This window comes from Haliaeetus albicilla, chromosome 6, assembly GCF_947461875.1.
Source record: "Haliaeetus albicilla chromosome 6, bHalAlb1.1, whole genome shotgun sequence".
Classification (NCBI taxonomy): Eukaryota; Metazoa; Chordata; class Aves; order Accipitriformes; family Accipitridae; genus Haliaeetus; species Haliaeetus albicilla.
Window position 1 is genome coordinate 39,105,754 of NC_091488.1, and position 12,207 is coordinate 39,117,960.

The 12,207-nt window shown below is 37.8% G+C and overlaps 1 protein-coding gene across 37 annotated transcripts in view; it reads left to right on the top strand.

Moving 5' to 3' along the window:
* ABI3BP (ABI family member 3 binding protein) overlaps positions 1-12,207 on the top strand; it is a 168,334-nt gene that overhangs the window by 69,321 nt on the left and 86,806 nt on the right. For 31 of the 37 annotated variants that reach the window (XM_069785638.1, XM_069785647.1, XM_069785651.1 and 28 more), the window contains exons 11-19: positions 329-409; positions 1,744-1,818; positions 5,434-5,499; positions 6,020-6,094; positions 7,316-7,384; positions 8,663-8,737; positions 9,426-9,494; positions 10,822-10,887; positions 11,270-11,335. In XM_069785638.1, the coding sequence (XP_069641739.1) occupies positions 329-409; positions 1,744-1,818; positions 5,434-5,499; positions 6,020-6,094; positions 7,316-7,384; positions 8,663-8,737; positions 9,426-9,494; positions 10,822-10,887; positions 11,270-11,335 (642 nt within the window). The remainder of the gene's footprint in view (positions 1-328; positions 410-1,743; positions 1,819-5,433; positions 5,500-6,019; positions 6,095-7,315; positions 7,385-8,662; positions 8,738-9,425; positions 9,495-10,821; positions 10,888-11,269; positions 11,336-12,207) is intronic. The other 6 variants (XM_069785640.1, XM_069785650.1, XM_069785652.1 and 3 more) reach the window with 6 other exon arrangements.

Genomic DNA, 12,207 nt, shown 5'->3' on the forward strand with positions numbered 1-12,207 from the left:
GTGATGTAATGGATCTTGTTTATAATGTATATCATAACGAATTTGGGAGGCTGTAACACAAGTACAGTGTGAGATTCTTATCTTAGCTTTGCTCTTCGTTACTTATATTTTCCTTTGCTTATGTAAAGCTGCAACAAAATAAATCCAAAACATCTTATAGACTTCACATCTGAAAACAAAAAATATTAATCATGATGGAGTCGAGCTGCTGCAGAAATTACTCTAATTAGGTGGCATAAAATGGTGATAAGAAAAGCAGCGGGCTTTGGGCAGTAGATAAAGAAAAGCTCAGAGGGATTTAAAATTAAATAAAGCTTCTTTCTTCTAGCTCAGTCTGAGAAAAAACATGGACCTGAGGAATTTAAATCAACGCCTAAACCTGAATTGGTGCAAACTCAAAACATACTGGGTAACTAATTTTGCTGCTTTTTACCTTCTTTGTACATTAAATGCTTTTTTCATCTCCAGCAGAATGTTTCTACTACTTGCTGCATCCCCTTTGTATTGACTCCAAAGGAGGTCCCAGTTAAAAATTTCTGGTTCCCTTTGTGTTTCCAGTCGCTCACACATGAAATGTAAAGCAGGATACATATAGCTCTGGTTGAACTGTGGCTGTTATACATATGATTATTGCTAGCAGATTTGACTGGGTGATTTAATGTTATTTTTCAAAGTAATGCTTTCTGTCTATGTGATCTGCATGATTGACATCACATAAAATTTCCATCAGTAAAATTAACCTCAGTGATAGAATTGAAATAATTACCTCCTGGATTTTCATCTGATTACAGGTTCATTTAGGGAGCATCAATTGTGATGCAAAAGGAAAATTTTATATTGCATGTGACATGATATAATTGTATTTGTCCTGGAGGAAAAAAGAGCTCTACTGATTTTCATAGAGATGTCTCAGAATGAGAGATTTCTGATCTAAGTAGTAGTACTGTTAGTTTTGTGATCTGGAGAAGCATCTACTTACTTCTTGCATTCAGAATTCTAAATTCTTCAATGTTGATTTTGTTGCCTGTATTTTAATACCCAAGCCATGCAAAATTATGAACACAAATCTAAAGTTGAGGTTTTGGTTTTTGTTTGGTTTTTTTTAAACTTTGATTAGATTTTTCTAAAGCACAGATGGCATAGATACAGAATGATGTATGATAAAGATATCAGCATTTGCAGGACTGAAATACAGATCTTCCCATGAAGAGGGTTGCTAATGCTTCTCAATAATCATATTTTTACATAATCCTATTGATTCATGTTAACGTCATACTTTCTCTTTTGTCTTTTTTCATTTACAGTTGCAAGCAGATTTCCAGAATTTACTGAAACTAAAGCATCTAATTTTCATTCTAACTTTTAATCAGTTTTTTTTTAAGCATAATCAACATTTTTTGTTTTTTGCCATGCTTTTAAAGATTAAAATAGGAAATTTCATCAGGATGGTTTACTGCTTAATTTCAAACTAGGTGGTCATAGTTACTGATGGATGTTCATTATCAAATTCCTGTGACTCATGGATCTTTATATTATGACTAGGGAAAAGGTGATTTCATTTTTATTCCACACCTTTTTAAGTGACAAAGTTATGTGTTTTTTTCCCAGGTTGGAACTCGTCTTCTTTTTTATTAAATATCATTGGTTTCAGGAGTAGGTGGTTTATAAGCCAAAATACAGATCCATACTGTGTCTTGTAATATTCTTAATCAAGTAAAGCCTTGATTATTTTTTTTATCATAGCTTCTAATGAAATACAGCCACTTCCTTCTGGATCCAGAATCTCTGATGCTCCAAAAAGTCCATTGACAGAACTTGGTAATTACTTTCTTTGTAAATTTGAGTAAACTTCATTGGAAAGTTATCTAAATCTCTTGTTGTTTCTTTTGGCTGGTAGGTTTTAATGCTTTGGCTGCAATAATACTATTCTGTATGTAAAATATGGTAGCCATTAGCTTTTTCTTCACAAAATTTGCAGGTTTCTTCTTTCATTCTAAGTCTGGTTTTGCTTTATTGTCATGACAGGATGCTCCAGATTAATGCTTCATTTTAAAACAAACAAACAAACAAAAACTTGTGAGGATATATGGGCTAACATTTATCTATAGAATGATGATGGCAATTTATACTTAGCTAAAATCTGTACTCTTAGTTTTGTAGTTTTCTTGGAAGTACTCCATAAGCTTCTGAGACTGACTGTATTTCACAGTTGGAGTACTGTTCCAGTCAACATCAGTTCTGTGGGTTTTCTTGTAGTTTGCCAAATATATTTGATTAAAGTAGTACCATAATTTGTAGGTGTTGTTTTGGTTTAAATATTCATAAGTGTTTGCTTATTTCTGGATTCATTAGTTGTTTGGTGATGAACTTCAGGACACTTTGGAAAGCCCTGATATTTGAGAAAGTATGCTCACATTTTTTAAATAGTTTTACCTGTCTTAGGGTCAAAATGTTATGGTCAAAATCTTCTTACGGGCAAAGAGGAAACACACCTTTTCTTCTTTTTTAAAATTTATATTTTACGTATGTATACACACATTTACATGTATGTATAGACATATGTATTTACATATATGTATATGCATATGCATGTACATGTATATAAAGCCAAGAATTTATTGCTAGTGTAATGGAGTTCTTAATGGTCTATCTAATTCAAGAATCATCATTTCTAGATTTAACTCTTACAGTAAAACAAAGAATATTAATGCAGGTAGAGTACTTACATACAGAAAAAGCGTCAATAATAGCAGTAACGTAATTAAAATAGTAACACACAAACTTCTTCATTTCTACCCTTTTTCCTGGTGTTTTGCTCACCCTTCCACTATACTTCTGAGTACTAAGCTTGGTGATTTCATGCTTGTGTTGGTGATGAGTGGGGAGGTTTCAGCAAGTTATGAGCGTCTGGAGTCCTGTGCTGGGAGGAATATGATGTTCATGTTGATGATTTCTTTCTTCTGCTGAGAGACACCTTACATCTGAATTTACCATACACAGTGCCATTTGTGTATGTTAGATACTATTTTTGTGTTCTTCTTGTTACCCCTAAATTTTGTCCAGCTCCAGGTGTGCAGTTTTTATAACTGACCATTGCTGAGCTGTTTATGGCACGGGGTTTCCAGTGCCAAGCCCGGTCCCTATCTCTTTATCATCCCATGCCTGTACTTCTCTATGCCATATCCTATGTCTCCCCTTCTCAAGACCTCTGCTTTCATAACAGGCTTGTATTTCTCTACACTGTGTCATTGTGCTAGTCATAAATATCTCATTCTGCCAAAACAGCTGTTTGTTGCTGCTATCTATGTAAACAGCTGTTACACTAGTTAACTGGAGTGACCTTGAATCAGTATGGATTTATATTTCATTAACATTAGTCAAGAAGTTATCAAGTAATAGTGCTGGTTTATTTAGACAGCATACTTTTACTTAATGCAGTCTGCCAAATTTTACAGTAATTTCCAGGAGTAGCTCTTGCTTCTTGAAATGTGTATTTGAAACAAATTCTCAAGAACATGAAAATGATCTTCACAATTTGTTCTTAATTTGCTACAATTTTTGACAACTCTTTTCCAGATATGTTTGAGGGGATGGGGATACGTATTTGTTTTCACTGTAGTGAAAGAAAATTGGTTAAATGCAGTTAGAGGCAGCATTGGAGAGACACATTCGATGATTGAAGAAATTAATTGCTATAAATATAGCTGAAAACCTGAAAATTATTAGGGATGGGAAGTATTTTTGCTTTCTGCTGGGGAATAATAACCTAATCCTATGTTTTTCTCGGTGGAAAAGGTAAAATAATAACAACAGTTGAGGCAAAATACATGTTTCATTCAAGTATTTATTCTGGTTTTGTTTCATGTCTTCCATTCCTGCCAAGTAGCTCTACTTAGCAAAAGTGGGATTTAATTATGTGAGGCTGGGCCCAGCCGCTGGGTCAGCTGGAGCATCTGTGCTCCCCATGAAGTCAATGCTGAAGTCAAAGTTATTCTGTGAGAGCGAGGGGGGGTGGGTCATACAGAGGAGATTTCGCTGCACTGTGCCTCTGCATGCTTTGATCACCTGCTGTCATAAAATCAGCAAAGAAAGCAAAATTTTATTTCTGAAGTTTAAGTGTGTGTGACCTGTATTCTGCCCTAGTTCCCCTGAATACTTTTTTTCTTTATTTTTCTATCGTGATTGTACCAGAGGGAGACATCTCCTTTGTTTTATAAACTTTCTGTGTGGTCGGTATGTTTTGAATTCAAACCTTTCTGAAAAGATAGCTTTGTTAACATGCTTTCAATGTTCTGATGCCTTTGGGAGATCTGTCGTAGTTCTTACTGGAGGTAAATGGATCAATGGAAGCTTTTGCCAAAAGCTGCGAATCATACAGCTTTTGTTGGTATTATTTTCTTCTCTACAAATATAGAATAGAATAGAAAGTTCCAGTTGGAAGGGACCTACAACAATCATCTGGTCCAACTGCTGAGTCCAGCTATATCAGGATAGTAACCTGGGATCATATTTCTTAATGTGATAAGCTGGATTGAAAGTAAATGGGGAAAGCAGATCCAATATATGAATGTCTGTTCACTTTTTGGCTTATATTCATATTGCCTGCATTAGAAATGAACACTACACCTAGTTGTTTGAATGTTTTTCTCGGTCTCAAGCATTCAGAGAAGTTTATTTTTAAAATTCTGGTATAACTGCTTTTCAGAAAACCTCATCTTGATAAAGACCAATTAAAAATACAGATGGAAGTTTTCTCTTTCAAATATATTAACCTAAACGGGCATAAGTGACTGGTGCGGATAAGTTTACTGGAAAGAATGGTACTTACTGGCCTGTACACACAGTTGAATAGGATCTGTTTCTTAGAAGCAGGACAGTAGTGCAAAACCTACACATGGTGGAAACTTGTTCACGATGGCTTTTAGGTAAGACTGCCCAATTCTGCCTTGATTCCCTGTTTTCATTAAAGCACGCTTCAGGTTATCCATACTTCAAAGTGAAATAACCATGAAGTCTTTGTAATAGTCTTCATTACAGCATAACAGGTAAAAGATGCTGTTTACTTTCATGATTATTTCACTGACTTCATTGTACTACTTTTTTTTTTATCTTTTCCCATTACACCTCCTTTTAAAATAGTTATACATAACCTAGTAGTACCCAGTTTATACAGACCTGTAGGTGCTGTGAAGATCAAATGTATTGTGTTTGGATTGTAGCTGCTTTGCTGTGAAGAAAAACCTCTTAAGTAACATGGATTCAGCCTGATTAGATAATGTATGCCAAAGTCTGAGTCAGGTAAACATTAATAGAAAGAGGAGACCTTGAAACAAAACAAAAACTTGCTAGTTACAGTTCAAATTGGATTTTGTACCACTTGCAAGGAGAGTGTCTGTCTTGGTATCATAAATTTTTTTTCATGTTTGGTTTTAGCTACTCAGAGTCCAGCCGTGAAATCCGTATCTCTACCTTCTGCTGAAACCAGAGAGATGGAGATGGGTAATCAGCAGATTAGTTCCATGATTTTTTTTCCATTATCTTAGCATCATGTAGATCTGCAAATGGTAATTTTAACATGTGCTTTAGAATCTTGGCTACCAACACTCACAGAGAGCAGCTTGTTCACCATTCTTGTGTCTGTGTAACCAGCTGAAAAACATATTTGTTACTGGCTTAAAAACTGCTTAAAGACAGTGTTGTCATATCTCATCGTTACCTTATTTCTTTTTGTATAGCTGCAGCTCTTATCCCAGAAAATTTAATAAGTTAATATTACTTGCTGATAAGAATTCTTTTGGGCATGTCGACCTCAAATTTCGAGGCCAGAAGACTGTATTGCAAACCATCAGTTCCTTTTGTCATGGCACAGTTGTCCTATGTCTTGCTTTCAGGCCATCTGCCATCTTGCTTAGCTTTGCATTAGCATCATCTGGAATTGCACAGCCTTCACTAAGCTATTTGATGCTAATCCATTAAGTCACAGGTCTCTCAGCATTTTAAGCTCAGATTCTTTTTTCAGCTTTTGAGGAAACACAGCCTGTTTCTTCAGGATCCAAAACATCTGGTACCACAGAAGTGCAACCAACCAGATCTGGTAATGATTTCTCATAAGATTAATCCTCTTGACAGTTAGGAATTTTCAAAGGAGACATAGTGCCTCTCATTAAATAGTTTGTTCAGTTTGACATAAATGAGGAATAACTGTAGGTATGAAAGTGCTGTATCAAATAGCAGGTTTCTTTATGACATTTTATATGAAATACTGAACCAGTAGTTTGGAGGTTTTTCCATATTTGGCTACAGCATGTAATTCCTAGCTTTAAAATTAAATTGTACTTACAGTTAATACTAAATTTAAATAGGCCTGTCCACGCCTGAGTTTCATTTCTGGAATATCCTGATTTGCTGAAGTACTCAGAGTCCTAAGAAATAATGGAAACAGACATTCCAGCAGAAATTCCAACAGAAATTCCAACATATTATGATAATGTAGCTCTTCATTTAGCCTTTCTGTGTAAACACAGACATAATTCTAAGTGCCCAGGTTTCAAAACCAGCGCTATAAAAACATGTCATTGAAGATTAAGACACTGGCTAGTTGGTCCTTAGAAAATTTCTGTGATGTGTTGCTCGTATTTTATAGATGAGTTTGTAAGAGCTAGTTATTTACTTGGGGCCACTGAGTTTTGCAAAAGAAGAAAAAAAGTAAGATGAGAGACAGTTGGTAAGATTTCACTTCATTAGCATGACAGTAGTGTAATGCCTGATGCATATGTTTTTGGAAGAAATTAATTTTGAAGGAAATCCATTACTAAAGGGGAGATTGATTGCAACTGTCAGTCATTCACGTCTGACAAAAGACAGTTTGTATGTTTCATTTGGTACATTTCCTGCTTTGTCATCCTTTTTCCTTCTCCAGTTTCAGCACCAGGATATCCTCCTTGATCCTTGGAATGCTAGAGAAAAATTCCATGCAGTCCCAGTTTGCTAACTTTTATTCATAATTTGTTCTCCTTTTTTGAGCCGTCTTGTATTTCTCCTTAACTCTATAGTACAACTTCTTTTTGTGCAATTCTGCTAACAAGTTGGTCATTAGTTGTATTATGTATCTGTGCGTTAATACATGGTTTTGGAAATGGTTTTCAAATCATACTTAATTGGTTATTGTACATTTCAGAGTCTACCTTTCTGTGGAACATAAAGTGTTAAATAGTACCTAGAAGTTTCTTCAGCTCATAAAAGAATATGATGCTGTTGCATGATGGTTCTTGTCACTTCAAAACAACACAGCATGATTTTTGTTTTTATTTTCCAGCTTCGCATGACTTCCTTCATGTTACTTCTGCTCCCCAAACTTTTACAGCTTCAGAAATACCAGACACTGGTAAATTATAGTAATATTATTTCAGAAGCATACCCTTTTGTTTGGTTGGTGCTGAAAAGTTTATTACTGCTTCCATGTTGATGATTTCTGACAGTTATTCCATACTGCTTGCATTGAGTGTTGCCCTGTGTGTTAGTTTTTCAAATCCTGTACCAGCATTCTCATTCCTGGGATCAGGCACAGCACAGATTTAAAGCAAGATTGCAGCTAGCTTACAGAGCCTGAATAATGCAGTATCGATCAAATGGCTGTGTCAGGAAAAGATTTAAATTTTGCAGGGCTTAGGGCTGTTACAGTCAAGTAAGATACGATACTTTTTAGTGATAAGATTGTTTTCTTTCTCTCTTTCTGTTTTTCACTGTCCATATACATTTTGCCGTGATTTTTCCTATGTATTGTCTTAAAATAAGAAAGTAAGCACATCTCAGGCCAGACCTATCTAACTAAGCTATGCTTTGGGTTACTGCTTTGGAGACAGCTTGTTGTTTTCCTGTGGCCTTTGATATGTGAGGATGCTTAAGTTTTTTAAGCATTGCTTGAACATGAAGAAGTATGAGCCCAAGAGGTGAGGGCAATGGGGAAGGAGTAGGAGAAGGTGGAGGGGAAAGGGAGGCAGTTCATTGCCCAAAACTTTACTCTGAGCAATGCGGCTGTAGTTCATTAAGTTCTTTGCCATATAACCTACTGGTTGTTGCCATCCCAATACAGTTTTCAAGAGTTCAGTTTTGCTGCACTGTTCTGTAAAGCATCCGACTCCCAGGCAATGATTTTAAATCAAGTTAGTTCATCCTGTTATATGGGATATCTGGGAACAAATCTGACTGAAAAAAATTGTCCGAAATTGAGAAACTGCATAGAGCTAAGTGACTTAATGAGTAAAGTGGTACCGAGAGACTTTAATCTTCTGAAATCACAATTTTTCCTAAATTTTCTGAAGAATTCTTAACTTAATGGAAAGATGTGGTATAAGTTGCAGAGCTGTTTTTTCAGGTGCTATTTAAGCCAAGTGCATGTAAAACTATATATACATTGTTTTTCAAACTCTTTGTGAGCATTTGTACACGTGGGAAAACTAGAATAACATCTTCAGCTAAGTAGTTAGGGTATTTAAAATACCTAGGAAAAAGGTCAATTTTGTAAATAAATAAATAAATACATAATAAAAAATAATACTCTGCAGAGCAATGGAAGGTAAAACTTCACTCCCCCAAATCTTCCTTCTTAATTTATTTACATGAAGTTATTTCTCAGGTGTGTTTACTTCTTTTTTTCCTGCAGCTAGAGATACTACGGAGTTCGAAATATCCATGCCCATAATTACTACAGAACCTCAGTTGTTAGAAACAGCACTGGGTAAAATTGATAAGATGGCTTTACTTAGTTGTATAGATTTTCTTTTCATTTTTATCCTTGCTGCTATTTTTGGAAGCTTTGTGTTGCTTTAGTTGTCACCATCCCAGTAATTCTTACCACTTACTGCTGCCATTAACGACATTCTCATCTGCATTCATCATCTTTGTAGATGGAGGGTTGGGGCATAGAGGTGGCTTCCCTTTAGTTGGTTGGGTTTGGTTTTCTCATTATTGAGGTTCCCAGCTGTGGACCTGCCTTTCTCAGTTTGGGGATTTTTTTCCTGCGCTGAGAGAACTTAACTGTGAGAGGGAATTAAGTGCTTAAGATATATTTCTGTATAATGTTTCTGAGAAAAGGTTGTTTTGACTAGCTTTATATTGGCTGGCCCACTGACTGTTTTCTGGATCAAAAGGTGTTTTCTTACTACCTGCAATTCTTAATGTGCTAGGGTTCTTAAGTAGTTACAAGAATTCTCATTAGTATGAATAATTAGGTCACATGGTTTGCACATTGACTTCCACACCAGCCTAACAGTTCATGAGACACAGTAATGCCTAGCTGATTTGCAAGCAAATTTCCCTGTGCTTCCATTTTAACAATGCAACATTTGTCTGCTGAGTCCTGTGCTACCCGTAGTAGCTCTGAGACAATTAAGCCTTTTAACACAAGATTGTCTTTTTGGATTTAGGTGAAAGGAAGCCTCTTTCTTCAAGATCCACAACATCTGGCATGCCAGAAATGCCAACAATCTCAGCTGGTAATGATATCTCTTCATTGTAGTTCTTCTGACATCTAGGCACTCTCAAAAGATACAGCAACACTTTGCTACACGGAATGTTTATTCTGACTTGCTCTGTATAAAAGTGTAACTGGAGAGAGAGAGACCAGTTGTATCTGCTGCAGCGTTTGAGAAATTTGAAATGAAATGTTCGAATTATATGATTACTTTTTCTTATGTTTGTAATGATTAGCTAGATTGTCCTGTGGGGCTGTCGTTCACTTTTTTTGTGAAGGATTGTATATATGTGGAGGGCTGTTACTTGGAATGGTTAAATAAGTGCTAACATGACAAATTTGGTCCTTTTGTGCATTGGATGCAAAAGCTTCTCCATAGATGGAAAAAGCTTTAGCTGCTGTTCTTAAGAATACCCCATGAGTTTTTAACCATGGGAAAATGCTAGTGAATGAGTCATTGAATGTTACTAGAAAAGGTTCACATAGAAGGGACCTGAACAGAAGGGTTTCAATTTCCAAGGGTTGGGAATATAAAAAAATCTCAGAGAAATCACTAGGCACCATATCCTTATTATCGCCAACTTCTTCATCTTTGTGCCTGTTTGAAAACTGTCACCAGCAGACTTCCCTCCCTTACGTCTGGAGTCAAGCCCACAGTGTAGCAAAGATGCACAGTGCAAATGAGTACACATAGGCTAGATTTTACACTGGTTCATGTATTAGGTTGTTCATTTTCTCTGTGCAAAATTAGGGTAAGAAAGTATGAGGAAGTCATTTTAGTGAAGTTACTTATTCTTCAGTGTACAATTGGATGATGGACTGTACAAGTGTAAGTGGTTGAAAGATGAGGTAGAATTCTGCAGAAAAACTGCCCTTGGTCACTTTTTTGCAGGCATTTCTCTACAGAGTCATTGGACTTTATTAGTGCCAGGGCCTGAGATTACTGACCCAGAGAATGAAGGATTTGGTTGATTCTAGGTAAAAGTGAGATCAGATCTTGAATTCTGAATCCAAAGATGGGTGTCTTTGCTCCCATGTTAGGTCTGCAACAACTGTTCCTTGGACATCTTTCTAGGAAATGTAAGGAGTGCTTTGGTGAAGTAGTCATATAGCCATTTTTCTGCTGATGGAGAGCCATTTAGCTACTGAGTTTCTAAGAGTATTCTGTTAGTTTGAACCACGGCAAGGTGGTTGACTGCTGATTTGGTCACTGAGTCACAAGATATTGCCAGGAGAAGGCATGTGTTGCCCTAAATACGGACATTTGGGGTGCTGTGAACCGGTGCTGCTTGTACTGCCATGGCAAGACTGTGTGGATATCTCAAGATCATTTCCATGTCTGACCGTAGCAGCCCAGAGACCGGACCTGGAGTCCACCTTGTCTGCTTCACCGGAGACCACAAGGACTGTGATGGGTAAATAGCCAGTGATTCCCTTCCTACTTTGATTACTTTGGCAATGCTTTTCTCTGCAGCGATGAGCCTGTTCAAGTGTTTTGGTGTCCTGAAAAGTGGGTCCGTGATGCGGTTGGTCCCTTATAGCTCCTTATTAGAAATTGCTCCATTTGTAAGCTTTCTGCTGCCTTTTTTGGGGTTCCACTTCTAGGTTTCCTCTGTTACCTTGGGCTACCTATGCCAGTTGAAAGATAGCATCATGCTACTACGGGGAGTGATGCTGTGACATGGAAGCCTGCCTCGAGCAGGGCCATGTCTCCTTGTCCATAGCTCTGTCTTGATACCACCCATGTGACAGCAGCCTGCCTGAGGACCTGAAGGTGGTTTTTGTGTTTGATCTTAGCTACTCGAAGACCAAGGCTGAAATCCACCACTTCTTCCTCCCTGGCAACCGAGCAAAGCGTGATGGGTAACTAGCAAAACATCTTCTTTTTTCATTTTCTCGTCGCTGTCTCCCTCCCCATCATACCTCCCACCACAAACCACCTGGCATCCTTGTCATCTTCCATGGAGAGTATGAAGACTTGTTGGTGCAGCTTGGCTTGCTGAAGCACTCGCCGCGCTTGTTCTGCGATTCTGTTGTTTGATCCCGCGCTTTTTCCATTGCTGACGAGCATTTTCTGCAGGGACTGAGTGTCAGCTTGTGTAGAGAACGTATTATTGCACCTTGCCTTCAGCTGCCATTCCCCTGCTTCCCTGTGTTTTGGTAGCGGGTCTTTCTTTCTCTGGCACGCTCAAATGCAACAGCGTTCTTAAGAGGGAAATTCCGTCTGGGCTGGTGCAAGAGGACAGCACTGCAGTTCAGCTGCCCACCAGGGTTTCCTGGTCCAAGGTTGCAGCTGTTGGTTGCTTCACAGCTGACTTTCAAGGTGGCTGGTTGTCGTCTGCCCACACCTTTACGTTGCCATTGCCTGGGATTGGGAACGCTCTGCTCTACTACTGCTTTTGAGGTCACGTTAGGGTTTTAAGAACGACGCCTCTTTTTGGCTTCTGGTGAATCACGGCATGTTTCTTCAAGTTTCAAAGCACTGGTAGCCTTTAGCGCCTGGCCGCGCTGCTGACCTAATTTGGTAACGGTATTTCTTGCAGATCTGGTAACAATGCAAGGTGGAAATTGTCCCAGGAGGTGTTATTGTGCTTTTAGCCGAACCGTTATTTCTCTTGAGCCTATGTTGGGGTGAAGCATAAGTGTAAAGATGAAACTGCCCTATGTGAAAAGCCCTCTTTACTCAAGCCATTGGATATGGCACTGGGCTGGAGATGCTCATGGTGATAGCTTCT